Source organism: Citrus sinensis, chromosome 9, assembly GCF_022201045.2.
Source record: "Citrus sinensis cultivar Valencia sweet orange chromosome 9, DVS_A1.0, whole genome shotgun sequence".
In the NCBI taxonomy this organism is placed as follows: domain Eukaryota; kingdom Viridiplantae; phylum Streptophyta; class Magnoliopsida; order Sapindales; family Rutaceae; genus Citrus; species Citrus sinensis.
This window is the reverse complement of record NC_068564.1, coordinates 29995988-30011802: the sequence shown is the minus strand read 5'-3', so window position 1 is coordinate 30011802 and position 15815 is coordinate 29995988. Positions and strand designations below refer to the sequence as shown.

At 32.3% G+C, this 15815-nt stretch overlaps 1 protein-coding gene across 1 annotated transcript; it reads left to right on the top strand.

Annotated features, from left to right (window-relative positions):
- The first annotated feature begins 8137 nt into the window (after positions 1–8137).
- On the top strand, positions 8138–15141 carry LOC102611670 (AT-rich interactive domain-containing protein 4). The gene is made up of 15 exons (XM_006474501.4): positions 8138–9433; positions 9518–9709; positions 10097–10150; positions 10333–10421; positions 10716–10989; positions 11098–11154; positions 11577–11608; positions 11788–11923; positions 12015–12188; positions 12744–13295; positions 13491–13628; positions 13699–13797; positions 14344–14444; positions 14546–14636; positions 14741–15141. Exons 1-15 carry the CDS (start codon positions 9281–9283, stop codon positions 14834–14836), a joined length of 2238 nt encoding a protein of 745 aa, XP_006474564.1. The 5' UTR covers positions 8138–9280; the 3' UTR covers positions 14837–15141.
- Positions 15142–15815: the final 674 nt, after the last annotated feature.

Here is a 15815-nt window from a genome sequence, read left to right as displayed (position 1 = left end):
GAAAACTTATCTTAATGAATCAGCGTTAACGCGTCGCATATCATTCATTACGTGTTTTACCAAATTTATATTATTTCTTAAATTCTAATCGATTATTCTGAAAATTCAAAAAAAAGTAATTTTTATTTATTTGGTTGCTTTTTCTTATGTTCATGCTGTCCGTGTCCTTTATTTCCGGGCTATTGTTTTTATTCTCTAACTGAAGTATCAAATAAAACATCTCATAAGATCTACAAAATCTTGACTAAAATAAATAACCATGACTTTAATTTATTAAATAAAAATCTATTTAGTTGATATTTACGAAAGTTTGGAATCGATATTTCTGAATTTACATAAATAAACAAATTTGTAAGTCACAGTACCAATGGATGAAATTATTATTATTATTATTATTATTATTATTATTATTATTATTATCATTTCTTTTCAGTGAAATAGATGAAAATTGCTATATAATTACCAATATTCCAATGATACTACTTATCATTTTAATGCCGAAGTTTTTCAAAGCATGTTATTTTTTAGAAGAAAATGTTTACAATCAGCCAAAATTTCAAGCAACACTAATGTATTTACGGTATAAATATTTTCTTGTTTTTTCTCTAAGAAATAAAGAACGTGATTTTTACAATTATGATTTTAGTAGACCAAAATTACAAAGTATGATTAAAGAATGAGAATAAAATGTATCATTTATTGAAGAAAAATAAATACATGAAGGCGAGATCTTTTATATAAAAATACATATTAATTTATGATATCAGTAAACATACATAATTTTTAGACTATTACTAGATACAGACATATATTAAGTCTACATCAACTAATGTTAAATTATTATCTCTTTCTTGTATCATGTGGTTTAATTTTAAATTATAAGTATCATCTTTTATATGGTATGTAATTAAAAATTATTATTTAAAAAAAATTATTTTAGAAAGAAAAGGCTAATCTAAGTGTGGTGAGTAGGACCATCTTCAAGTAAGTTAGTCAAATCCTTACTTTAATAATGGAGGTACGAAGCTTTAGCAAACCATCCAAACCGGTGACAGTTTGGGGAGACCGAAAATTTTCTTGTTAGTTATGGGAGGGGTGGGTGGGGTGAGAACAGTCAAAGCACGATCAGGGCAGCACGTGAAAGATCACGATAAAGCAAACTGATATTGATAGAAAAAAAAAAAAATTAATAATAGTAAAACATTAATTAAATGGAGGGCTTGGAACCATTCAAAGACCTATAAATATTGGCCTCAAATTCCCTCCAAATAAACGTGAAATATAGACTAGAAAACTCTTCGCAGCCAAATTTTTATTTTTTAATTTTTAGAAAAAAACGTGAAAGAATAGCTATGCATGATGCAACTTAAGTCAATTTAAAATAATATGAATAGAGAGATAAGAGAAAGGAAACACAATAATTTTACATGATTTTATAACTCGAATCTCTATTTAATCTTTTTAGTTAATTGAACTTGAGGACTAGTAAAGCCTTTTTTAAAAAAAGAATTTTTTTATAATACTTATAAATGAGTTAAGATGTAAATAATTTTTTTATAAATTTGGTAAATCTGCCATACTCTTAAAACTCAAGTGTATCACACAAAGCCACGGAAGACAGATTAGATGGAGAGGTTGTGTCTATGTCTCTTTTTTATTGGGATCAGGATACTCGCCTGATATGATCTTTATTTGAGCAAATTTTGTTAATATGATTGGTGGTTAATAAATTAAAAAGAAAAAATTGTTAAATTCTAATCATCCACTAATACTAAAACATAAGTGGCACAAGATCTGTAAAAGATCAGGAGTGCTCAAATCAAGAGAGAATCCTAATCTTTTTTATTAACATGATTCCCATCATTTTAGTCATCAATGAAGGATAAGGTTATCACCACTATACTCAACCTTTATTTGATCCTCTCCTTAGTCATCAATGAAGGACTAGGATCTTCATTTGATCCTGGTCCTTTTTATTGATCTAATCCTTTCGTTAGGTGAGTTCTATTGCATGTCATCAACGCATTGACTTGACTCGCTTACTTAGAATAGAGTCAAAAATCAACATAATGATTATAAAATCAATCATTTAGCATAAATTTTAAGTGCAAAAGTAATTCTTTCAAATATAAATCCTCAAGAGTAAATATACAAGTTTTAGCTTAAGTTCATGTTGAAGTAAACATGAAATCAAGAACATTTTAATATCCTATAGATAAGTGATTTTTTTAATGATAGAAATGTTTCTAATGGTGAAAATGTGATTTTAAATAGTCAGTAAAAAACTAGTTACTTAATACAAAAGTTTAGAAAACTTTGCAATTACATCACTGATAGTTGTCTAGAAAACTTGTTATCCTATAAGTGAACATTGATGTTGAGAAGTTAACGAGATCAACAAATAAAAATGAACATTTTCATAACTTTTTTAGGTGAAATTTTTTTAGAAATAAATTATCATTTTTCAATATTAATTTTATATATTTAAAAACCTGTTTGGGTTTAATTTCCAGCAGCTGGGGTATTTGGTGAAACCCTCAAGTTATTTCTTAATTTTATTTCAAAATTTTGCAAGAATTGTCAAATGTGAAAATTGATACAAAATTTATTATTTACCATAATCTATAAGTTTTTCTTTAACAAATTTAATTTTTATCCCACAATAACTATAGATTAAAAGATTATACTTAGATCATATGCGATACGGCACAGCCTAGGCCATTTTCAGCCTATGGATCAAGAGGCTTCAATTCATATTGGAGTAGTGCTATTAACACCCTTATCTTGATGTAATTACATTTAAGGACAACATATAATTAAACTCATCTACTGCTTTTCTCTTTTATTCAAACCTATAAGCCTTACACACCTTGTCTTCAATCTAATGCTACATAAGCAAAATTTTAACTCATTCGAGCATTTATGAATTAAACATAATGAAACTCATACTAACCTCCGTTGCTGCATTTTTCTTCATCTATTAGCTTATAATTAGAATTAAACATAATGAAACTTAGACTAACCTTTGTCACTGCATTTTTCTTCATCTATGAGCTTATAATTATTATGATCTATTAAAACTCTCACCAACTTCCCAATGTCATTTCTATTCATATCTTTATCACCATTAATCTTCATGCCAACGCCCTATTTAGTGCAAGTGTATCTATAATTTGACATTTGACACCCCCAGAAAGGCCGACAAATCATGGCACACTAGCATATAAACTCTGTAATACCTTAATTCTCTTAAGGTTACTTTAGTCTTTTCACTTTTTTAGTGATCGTTGTACCCTAGTATAAAAAGAATAAGATGTCATCCCCCATTATGAGAGAGAGGGAGAGAGAGAGAGAGAGCTCGGCTGAGAGCCAAAAAAGAAAAAAAGATAGAGAGAAACAAAAAAGAAAAGAGAAAAAGAAGAAAAATTCTTCTTAGTTCGACCATAAGCAAAGTATGAGACCAAATTGTGTGATTTGAAACTGATATTACACTGAGAGAAGATTGGAGGTAATTTCAATTCTTGATTTTTGTTGGTAGTTATGGAGAAGCATGATTAAATAATTGTAGTAGAAGTAGAAACTTAAGATTTTGCAGAAAATATGTTGAAAGTGAGTTATTTCGAAAATCAAGAATTGAAATTTATCTCCAATCCTTTTTCAGTGCAATATCTATTTTTTAAATCATACAACTTGGTCTCATGTGTTGCTCATTGACAAACTAAGAAGAAAAAAATTTTCTTCTTCTCTTTTCCTTTTTGTTTCTCTCTGTCTTCTTTTTTTTTTCTCTCAACTGATCTCTCTCTCTCTCTCACATAATGAGAAAAACATCTTATTTTTTCTATACTAGGGTACAAAGATCATTAAGAAAGTGCCTTTTAAGAGAATTGGGGTATTACAATATGTAGTACCCTAGGCGAATCTCATATTTACAAAGCACAATAAAGATGCTAGGTTTATAAAGGGTGATATGCACCTTAATTGGTAAGACGCATTTTTAGGTTGCAAAGACTAATAACAAAGCTGTGACAGGCTATATGCCCAGAGCGGACAATATCTATTTGGTTGTTGGGTGTGGGTTGTTACAATTAGTATTAGAGCCAACTTACGACTTTATTGTATGGATAGATGGATATGTTAATAATATGATCTTGTACTATTCTCAATAGGAAGAGAGATCTTATAAGGGGAAGTATATAATATCACAAATCGCTAGCGAGTGAGTTCCTGAAATAGTTTCCAAGTTATGAGCTCTCTTAACTAAGTAGATGTGTTTGAGGTTACAAAACCTAATAACAAAACTATAACAAGCCATATGCCCAAAGCAAATAATATCTTCTTAGTTGTTAAGGGCGGGCTGTTACAAACTCTCAATAACTGAATTTCATCTACAGTGAGTTAAGAATCCTTTGATTGATGGGCGACTTAGAATTTTCTCTTGCGAGCACCAACTTGCTATAAGTTAAGAATCTTAAAATTTTGGTGAGCATGAACATGGATGGGGTCGGCTACCACATATCTAGTATGATACAAACACCAAAGTTTATAAGGAAAAATCAAATGAAATAGAAAAATTAGATATCAAATAGGGTCAATCCGAATAAATCCATACCTCCAAATAAGTATTGATTATTCGAGAAACCAACAAACTCTTAAATATAATTTTTAAGTGGGAAAATAATAATATTCAAGACACTTTTTATCGAATGACATCAAGCTTTATATAATAAAACTTATTTAAGATTACAACCTAAAAATTAGTAACACTAAGTATCTTTTCACATAATACTCCACCACTTACATAAGGTTACATAAAACAAGTGTAACTATTTTTTGCTAATTCAAAATTAACCCACAACATAAAATCAAATAAATCAAATAAATAATTTTAATAATTTTAAGAGTTTGTATCATTCTTTCCCCCTTGAAAGTATCCTTATCCTTAAAGGTAGATTTTTCTAAAATAATTTTTTTCTCTTCCGTTTCTAATGTATAATTAGATATGATGATGCCTTGAAACTCTCTTAAAGATTCTTCGTTGGTCCAATCGTATTTTTCATCTCAATTTGTGGCACTTCATTGATGAATGATTTCTCATCATGGTGTCCAACCATTTCAGCTTTGCACTTGAAAAGGACACTTTGCACATTTAGCTGGCCAAATAAAACTCTAAGCTTTAGATTGTGAACTTGCTGAATAAGTTGGGTTTGCAATGAACCCACAAGATTCTTTTGTTGAACAATTTCATCTTTTGAGATTGTCGTATGGCGACCTTGTTGAGACCTTTTTGATTCAATTGAGCATGTAAAACATTCTTCTATATTTTGCTTTTCTTAAGCTTGAAGATGAATTGAACTTTGCATCCAATTTGATTGACATTTCACCCATCATGCACAATAATTTTTCTGAAAATTCTTTGTGTTCAAGAATTATAATCCTCGTCAATTTTTGTATCCTCTCTAATTTCTGCTCTGTTGTAAAGATCTGATCTCTTTATTTGTTGCCTCATTCTGATACCAAATGATACGAATACTAAAATTTGTAAGGAGAAATCAAATAAAATTGAAACATTAGATATCAAATAAGGTTAATTCAAGGAAATCCAGACCTCCAGATAAGTACTGGTTATTCGAGAAACCAATAAACTCCCAATACAACTTTCAAGTTGCAAAAATAATAATACTCAAAACACTTTTTATTGAATGACATCACACTTTATTTATTTATTTATTTCACGAACCTCAGCCCAATAGTTAAATTGGGTAAATATATATTTATCTATTTAAATTTTTTTAAATTTTCTTTGTTGTGTCTAAATTCACGCGGAGGATAAATATTTATTTCAAGAATAAAGCAATTGTCAATTGTATCATGTATTTATTTATTTCAAGTTATGGCATCATGTAGTTAAGTTGAATAAAAATGATTTTCCACAAACAAGTGGTACAAATCTTATTCAAATTGAGAAGGCATCAGCTATTTTACTCCTACTGAATAACCAGGTCTCGTAATAAAGCTTAAGAGATGAGGTGGAGATGCTTCCTAAATCTAAAGGTCATAACACGAGGTGGTCTCTTAAACATATATTCTTGGCAACATTGCTATTTGTATTGCTCAATCCTAACAAATCATTTCACATTTTTAAATATCATATAGAGAATCAATTATAAATCTGAAATTTAATTCAATGTTTGCCGAAACTTTTCTTGAGGTATTAAATTTAAAGTTTTAATTTAAAAAGACGAAACAATATAAAGTAACAAATAAATATATTCCCAAAACCAAAGTTTGTTGGTGTGAGTGGTTTGACACTCTCATTCCTTAAGAGAGGTCAGGGATTCAAGCCCCACTCTCGTATGGAGTCACCACTTTGGCCAGCACTTTACCCCTTACAGGCCGACTTGGTGCGGCGGAGATTAGTCTGGGTTGTGGTACGAGCTTAAATGTACAATCTTAAAGGTACGAGCTTAAAGATACCTCCCACAGTTAGGGCCCACTCAGGACCGTCTCGTGGTTCAAACAAAAAAAAATATACTCTCAAATTTATGAGAAAATTTTAAACTAGAATCGATAAGTTATTAACAACTTATAAAATGGACATCACACTATTCCGCAATGCAATTGATTAACACTAGTTCAAATAGATTAATTTGTCACATGAGCAATATGAATAATGTAAAGACTACTTTCTCCCTTAACTAGTGAACTTGACAAATGATATTAGGAATTCAAAGGAGTTGACTTTCTCTACATCAAAAGAGAGAGAGAGTGTGTGAGGGAAAGAAAAATTTACTTAAAAAAAAGTGTAAGGTTGATGTATTATTATACTCATAGACATTATTGTAAACGTTAAGCAGCTTGGCATAAGATTTTTAAATATTATATGGGATTTTAGGTATTCAACTTGATTATTAAGGTTTGGCTTTGATACTATTTGTTAGGGACATGCTTGGTTTTGATTTTGTTAGAGGAATTGACTTAGGATTTTTAGGTATTATATTTATACCCTGCCTCTAATATTGCTAAGGGACTTAGCCTAAAATTTTTAGGCAGTGTAAGGATTTTTAGGTATCCCATATGGCTATTATAGTCTAGCTCTTATACCACTTGTTAAGGGGTACGGTTTGACTTTGACACCACTTGTTGGAAGCTAAGGTTTGACTCTGATGCCACTTATTTGGGGGGTTGACCTAGGATATTTTAGGTATTTAATCTAAAAATCTAACCTATTTGGTGGAGTGGTCCATTTTATTTATGAATCCAAGTAACACTATTTTACAACCCAATATGAGATATTTAATCTTAACAAATGCTATAACTCTAAGGGACTTAGCCTAAAATTTTTAGGCAGTGTAAGGATTTTTAGGTATCCCACACGGCTATTATAGTCTAGCTCTTATACCACTTGTTAAGGGGTACGAGGGGTACGGTTTGACTTTGACACCACTTGTTGGAAGCTAAGGTTTGACTCTGATGCCACTTATTTGGGGGGTTGACCTAGGATATTTTAGGTATTTAATCTAAAAATCTAACCTATTTAGTGGAGTGGTCTATTTTATTTATGAATTCAAGTAATACTATTTTACAACCCAATATGAGATATTTAATATTAACAAATGCTGTAACTCTATGAGGTGACAAGGAAGTATCAATGCGTCCAAAATAGATAAATTTAGTTGATCTACTATGGGTACAAAGTATTAACGGTTAGGAACTTTTGGTGCTCATAAATTTTATAATTAGGGTTTAGAATTGTTATATAATGATCAAATTATCAAAATAAACATAAATTTAAGTCGACTTGACATATATATATTTGTAATGCCTAAATTTACATGCAATTGGTCAATAATTTTCTGGAATTTATTTTGAAAAAAAAAATTAATAGAATTTATAAAAGAACTCACTTATAAAGGAAGTGATTAAATTATTATTACAAGAAAATTGACCCCAAAAAAACAGCAGCATTGTTTTCTTTTTGTCGAGAAAAAAGGACAGTCGTACAGCAGGAAATTAAGAGAAAAAACACAAGTCAAAGTTGGCAACTGGGACCCACTTAAACTAACAAGCAAGAACATCACTCACTAAGCTTTTATTTTATAATCCATATAAGTGAAACCAAGATTGATTTGATCATCAACTTGATCATGTTTATGATTATGATTTATGCAATAACAATAGGGCCAGACTTTGAATCATGGAATTGTGTCCACACACAAATCACAAAAGTGAAGGAAATAAATAAATTCAATCCAATAAATGCAACCCATTTTGAGAATCTTTCCCCAGAAACCCGAAGAACAAAAGGATGCTTAGTCAACTACTAGAAGGGAATTTTTTTTGTTCTTTTTTGTTTCTAGTTTTTAAGTTTGTTTTATGTACACTTAAGTGAACGTGGTGATGCTTTCTCGAGGTTCTTTGATTTTACCCGAATCTCGTGGTGATTCTCGAACGAAAAATGTAAAAGATATTTTTGTCTATTTAATTAATAAATTAATTTGATGGCGATTGTCTGTTTTTGAAGAGCGTATTCGTATAACAAAAAAGTATTTTTTTGGTTAATGAATGTTTTTTTATCCAAAATGTGTTTATAGAAAACTGTAGTAAAAACTGACACAAAAAGGCAAGACTGATTGATTTTAATTAGTAAAGCAATTCTTTTAAAAGTTTTAATTATTTATTGCATGACTTCGATTATGTGGTTGATTTTATTTTTATATTTATTCTTTTTTTAACTTGTGAGACTTGAGAGAGAGAGCGTGGGGAGATTTTTATTTTAGAACTAGTGTGTAAGAAAAAGAAATGTCGTTTTGATTTCTTTATGAGAAGCATAGACCTAACCTAACCCTCGGGTTTCTTTGATTTTACTCTTCGATTGTTGGAATTTGTATCTTCTTTTCTTGTCATTTTGTTCAATTGGTTGCTAGATTTCTTGGTTTCCTCATCTGGGTCACTGTGTTTTTCTTCAATTTTGCGAGGTTATAAGTCTGATTTTAGGGTTTTTACAAGGGTTTGGTTACTGCAAAGTTCCTTTTTTATGTTTAATTGTTAATCCAGAGAGTTCTTTCTCTGTTTTTTTATCAACTGTGGTCCACAGATTTGTGACAAATTTTAGGTTTTTGATTTGATTTCATAGTTAGTTCGTCTCTCGTACTGCAATGCTTGAGCTTTGTTGTTGAAAATATTTTTTCCCCCCCTCTCTCTTGTTCAATCGATACTAGTCTGAAATCTGAATCTACGTCTGTTATAATTCTTTTTGCTTGGCGTTTGTGGTTATGTATGCATGATGTTTCATGCACAAAGTTCTTCAAGAAATCATTGTAGTCTGCTTGCAGTTCTAAGCAGAAAATTTGTTGATGATAAGCAAAAGCAAGCAGCTACTGATGATAAACCCAAATACCCTTTTCCGGAAATTGCTTCTTCGGGTCGGCTTGAGGTTGGAATCATTTACCTTTTGTTTTAAGTGTTCATATTTTACTTGGTGTTTAACAATATTGTGCCTTTATGTGTTTGAATGCAGGTTCATTTGCTGAGTAGTCCTAGTACTGATGAGTTCCGGCGACTTCTTGAGTCATCAGAGCCGAATATTGTGTATTTGCAAGGAGAAAAAATTAATGATAGTGAAGAAATTGGGTCTCTGGTGTGGGGAGATGTTGACTTGTCCACTCCAGAAGCCTTATGTGGGCTCTTTGGTTCCACATTGCCAACTACTGTGAGTGATTCATCAGTTTAATGGTTGTCGATTGTAATCTGAGTTAATGGTGGTAGGCTGACGGAGTTTGTCTAACTAATCTTAAGTTAGTTTTACATGGGGATGATCATGTTGCACAGAATTTGGAAGTTAAAATTATTATTGAGCAGTATGGGTTTAAACAAATTTTGAATAACATTTGTCAAATATGTTAGCATGGGAAGGTTAACTAGATCAGTATACATTTCTACATTGTCGGCATCATGTTTAATAAGTTATTATTAGGGCAAGCTTTGAAATATCTCTGATTCATTTGCAGTATTTTGGGCTATCTTTTACTGTGCTCCTATTTTTGTTGGATGCTTTTATTTATCTGTTTGCTTTAATCATCTCTCAATTCATTTACAGGTTTATTTAGAGATTCCGAATGGTGAAAATTTTGCAGAGGCACTTCATTCAAGGGTTAGAATTATTATGGGCAATATTACTTGCTCTTCTCCTTTTCTCTCTAGATTATTATCTGGTGAAATGGCTGTTAAACTTGGAATGCCAAGTTGCAGCACATTGAAAGTTGTTATGTAAATAATATATTTTCTGTTGCTCTTTTTTTGAGAGTTCTTGATTAAGGCGCTTCACTCATGCAGGGCGTTCCTTACGTTATATATTGGAAACATTCGTTTTCATGCTATGCAGCCTGTCATTTTCTTCAAGCTCTGTTATCAGTGGTGCAAAGGTTTGTTCATCCATTTCTTTGTATCTTTTACTATTAGTTCATGCTTTTGGTGATTAATACTGCAAAATATTGAGTACACGTCTGTATTGACAAGGAAAAAAATTCTGGTTTTTATTGTTTTTTAAATGCGCAATTATTAGTCGATATCAAGGGATGACATGTACATGATCTTCACCTGTGCATAACTTAGTTTATTTTTCTTGAAACTGGGTGAATTTTTCATGATAGCTGTATAGCATATCTATAGTTAGTTAATAATGAAGATAATGTTCTGTGCTCTCTTGTTCATTGCAGTTCATGCAGTCATACATGGGATGCATTCCAACTGGCGCATGCATCCTTTAGGCTGTACTGTGTACGAAACAACATTGTCATGGCTTCTAACAGCCAGAAAGGTAGTAGTAAGTTGGGACCCCACTTGCTTGGGGACCCTCCCAAGATTGATATTGCTCTGTCGGAGATGGATGTTCAAGGGGAAGAAAATTCTCCCGAGAATCTTCCTGCTATAAAAATATATGATGATGATGTGACCATGAGGTTTCTTGTTTGTGGAGTTCCTTGCACATTGGTAGGTTTGAGTTATCAAATTTTCATTTTATATCTGTGTGCTGTTCAACTGATGAATTACTAGTGCCATTCCAAAGTTTGCACTAATTACTAACTATATTCTTCTCAGGATACAAGCTTATTGGGACCTTTGGAGGATGGACTCAATGCTCTCCTGAATATTGAAGTAAGTTTGGTTTAAGAATTGTTTGAATTATTTGTTATTATTTGTTAAGCATCCCAATCACGTCATATTGTTGGTTCATTGAGCCTACTCTAGAACATGAAACCTCACCTTAATGAGAGCCACTTGGGCTGGCCAAAGGCAAATTTTCACCCTTCCCCCTTAATAATAATTCATTTTCCTCACTCTGGAAGACTGTCAACACGAAAGAATATTGGCTAGACATTTTTACCATATTCAAAATGTAAGCATAACTGCCTCTATCATCATTTATGTTTCATCAAGAATTATCATTTACTTAATGGCAATTTAATTCTGTCCACAATTTTCTTCATTTACTTTTAAATTTATTTTCCTTTTTTCTTTTTTCAGTTTAAACAAAATTGTGTAAACATTTCTATTTTGTCCTTGTGGTGTTTCTGCAGATACGAGGGAGCAAACTCCATAACCGGACAAGGTATTTAATGATCATCTGTCAAAGACATGTTTTATGCCATTTTTAGTATACAATGGCTGATATTTTCAGTTACTAGCTTTAACTTCAAAGAATTTGTGTAATTTTAGATATTGCTTTTTTTTTTTTTTTGGAGTTCTTTTTGGAGTACAATAAATTGTTTTGATCTCAATCGGGTGCAGTGCTCCACCACCTCCCCTTCAGGCTGGCGCATTTTCTCGTGGTGTAGTTACCATGCGATGTGATTTATCAACCTGCAGTTCTGCTCACATATCACTTCTAGTGTCTGGCAGTGCACAGACTTGTTTTAATGATCAGGTGAGGATTATTTATCTTCACAAGGCCCAATTGCTCTTTATATGATCTTAAAGTTTGTATCTGTAAGATGCTTTTGGGTCTGTTGCCTCAGCTTTTGGAAAATCATATAAAGAATGAGCTTATCGAGAATAGTCAGCTAGTTCATGCATTGCCAAACAGTGGGGATAACAGACTGCCTCCATCTGAGCCTCGGAAGTCCGCCTCAATAGCATGTGGGGCAAGTGTGTTTGAAGTTTCCATGAAGGTTTCCACATGGGCTTCCCAGGTTAGATTTTTCTTAACCTCTCTCTCTTTGTATGTGCGTGCGTCTATATCTATATGTTTAGCTCCTTTTCAAGTGGTTTGCTGGTGATAGACATTAGTTTTTACTTACTTACATGTGACTCAATTATCATATATCACTTGTTAATTGCTCTCCTCTCTCTTCTGCGGTCAGTGGTGCTACACGTTGGAATTTTAATTTTCATACTGTGGTTCATATACAGCAGTGAAGTGTTGATTTGGGAATGATTTTGATGACAGAGGAAAAAAAAATTGCTTTGGGCTGGCTTTGATCTAAATCGTTTTAGCTTTTCCTAGTATTTTCCTTTTCTATACCATGGAAGAATGCTTAAAAGATAAACAGTGATTGTGTATTCTTGTTACAATACACTCTTAACTAAAGGTACTAATACGCGGTTTCATTAAGGTTTGCCACATTATGCTTTGAGAAACACATTGGATACGTATATTGTCCTTTTTTATTTCTGTGATATTAATTTGAGTTAATCTGGTCCATATCTTCCATGCTTACTGCCTCCTGTTATCTTTTGCTTCACAGGTCTTAAGACAACTGGCTCCAGATGTATCTTACCGTAGCTTAGTTATGCTGGGAATAGCTAGTATTCAAGGGTTGTCTGTTGCTTCATTTGAAAAGGATGATGCAGAGCGTCTGCTTTTCTTTTGTACAAGACAGGGAAAGGCAGACCATACTGAAAATTCTGTTCTAACTAGACCTCCTAGTTGGTTGACTTCTCCTGCACCTAGTCGAAAAAGATCTGAACCATGCAGAGAATCTAAAGGCGTGGAAAGTGAAAATGTATGTAATGTTAGACCAAAACTGAATTCTGCTGCAATGAGGCCAATCCCTCATACTCGACATTATAAGATGCTTCCTTTTTCTGGGTTTTCTGAGATCGAAAGATATGACGGTGATCAAGTAAAGGCTAATTTGCCAGTGGCCCCCTTAAAGCATAGTTCTGCAGGACCGACTCCGGTTACACATAGGAAATCATTATCTAGCTCCTATCAGGCTCAACAAATCATTTCTTTAAATCCACTACCTCTTAAGAAGCATGGTTGTGGCAGAGCCCCAATACAAGTTTGCTCTGAGGTTAGTGTTCCACTTTTGGAATGTGGTTTGGGCATTTGCTTTTTGACATTAGTATTTTGATTGTTTTTAAGCATCTCATACTGTGTTCTGGAGTAGATTCATTTTCTTTTACAATTTATTTTATAAACAGGAATACTTCTCGTTTTTCTTTGTTTATATATATATATTCTCTAAGTATGCTCTGTATTCTGGCAGGAGGAATTTTTGAGGGATGTAATGCAGTTTTTGATCCTCCGTGGGCATACTCGTCTTGTTCCTCAAGGTGGATTAGCTGAGTTTCCTGATGCTATTCTTAATGCAAAACGTCTTGACCTTTTCAACTTGTATAGAGAGGTATGCTTTAATCTGCTAACCATGGTTAATGCTTATCACAAATCAATATTGAGATATTGGGTCCCTTTAGGTGGTTTCAAGGGGAGGCTTTCATGTTGGAAATGGCATCAATTGGAAAGGACAAGTTTTCTCGAAGATGCGCAATCATACATTGACTAATAGGATGACTGTATGGTCTCCAACTTCTAAATCTTTTTTATCTTATTATCAGCTTTATGTTGCTCAAATGAAACTGCATACTTTTCAAGGAAGCAAATAAGGAATGCATGTTTATCAAAGAACACAAAACAAAAAGACATGAGATGTGAATTTCATAGGGCTAGACATGGTTCATATTCCATGAAATTGTTGCAAATTTGCTACATGGATCTCAGATACGAAACTTGAATGTGGGGATCTTGTCATATATGCCTACTTGTCTGCATGTCATTGTTAGTGTGCAACGAAGTAGTTTCTTAATGCTGGTAGTAACCACTGCTAGGTTTAGTGGTTATAACCATACTTTGGTCGAGCAACATGAAGTCTCTATTTGGAGAGTAGTCTAAGTTACTATGAGAACCTTTCAGATTCTTTTGATATACTGCTTGATGAGGCTCCAATCAGCTATCCTCGTGTTATGAATTTTGTTGCTATTGTTGTGCAGTGATCTTGAGCATTCTGTTATATTTAGTGTGATTTTGAAGAACTTACAGGTTTTTTCCCTTTGCTTAACTAGGGCGTTGGCAATACACTAAAAAGACATTATGAAACTTACCTTTTAGAGTATGAATTAGCTCATGATGATGTAGATGGAGAATGCTGCTTATTGTGTCACAGGTTGGCACTCGCTCTCTTTTTCTCTTTTCTCTGACAGATGAATTGATGCACGGATAACTATGATATATGGTATTAATTTTTCATTTTTTCTTGGGGAGCAGTAGTGCGGCAGGTGATTGGGTTAATTGTGGAATATGCGGTGAGTGGGCACATTTCGGCTGTGATAGGCGCCAGGGGCTAGGTGCCTTCAAGGTTACTTTCCTTCTGCCCATTTTCTATTTTGATAAATTCAATGTCTTTAAGGTGGCAAACTGTAGTAGATTCATTCTCATGATTTTGTATGTGGTGGATTGCAGGACTATGCAAAAACAGACGGCTTGGAGTATGTTTGTCCACAATGCAGTGTAACAAATTTCAAGAAGAAATCCCAAAAAACATCTAATGGTTATTGACAAAAGCCCCTAACATGCAGTCTAGGATCCCTTCCCCTTGCAAAACTCTCCTGCAATCTCTTTTATTTTAATCTTTTCTCCAATACTATACATGAGAAGGTGTGGGATTAGGAATGTAATTAATGTGGTATCCCCATTGTTGTTTTTGATATGTAGATTATGCAATCAAAGTCCCCAATTTTCCCCCATTACTCTCTGGATAAAAGGATAAAAGAATCCCAATTAATAGAGTAACTGTAGAATATATTTTAATATTTAAGTCACTTTAATTTAATGATGTAGCTTTCGCAAATGTTTGTGAAAAATGGTCCAAGTTGCTGGGAGTTTAATCCATACAGTTGTCATTGTGGTGAAATTTTAACTAATATTTGGAGAATTTGTTGTTGCTTGGTCTCAATTTGGGTTTCAAAGCCCTAGTTTCAGTTTTAAGTTGCTCTACATCTAGTAAGATTGTTATCAGTTAACCCTTCAAAGTTTGTCGTTCTAGTAAGATAATTATCAGTAACTCTTCAAAGTTTGTCGTTCAAGTGATTCATTGAAAGATGATGATACAACTATTTTATGTAGTGAGTAGTGTTATACCTACAATAGAAAAGTATGGCTCGCTTATGCAGCTCGCATCTGCGTATTATCAATGCGTTAAAGTGTGTGTTTGGTGCACTGTAATATAATATAGGATGAATTATATTATAATAATATTATTTTATATTAATATTAAAATTAAATAATATTATTTAAGTTTATTAATTTTTTATGTTAAATTATCAGTTTTTGAAATTATATTTTTATATATTAATTTTTATAGTGTAAAAACAATTTAATAATATATTGTTATCAAATAATAAATTATTATAATATTATAATATAATTATATTATGATACAATATGATGCTAAATTTTCAATTTAATTGTAAAATAAATTTTTTTTTATTAACGTGGAATATAATTATTTAATCTGAATTTATTTTTAATTCAGTAT

Excerpts from the sequence above, each read along its gene's own strand:
- LOC102611670 (XM_006474501.4), top strand. The coding sequence starts at position 9,281 with ATGATGTTTCATGCACAAAGTTCTTCAAGAAATCATTGTAGTCTGCTT. Across the intron at positions 11,924-12,014 it reads AGACTTGTTTTAATGATCAG|CTTTTGGAAAATCATATAAA; the intron begins GTGAGGATTATT and ends CTGTTGCCTCAG. Across the intron at positions 12,189-12,743 it reads TTTCCACATGGGCTTCCCAG|GTCTTAAGACAACTGGCTCC; the intron begins GTTAGATTTTTC and ends TTTGCTTCACAG.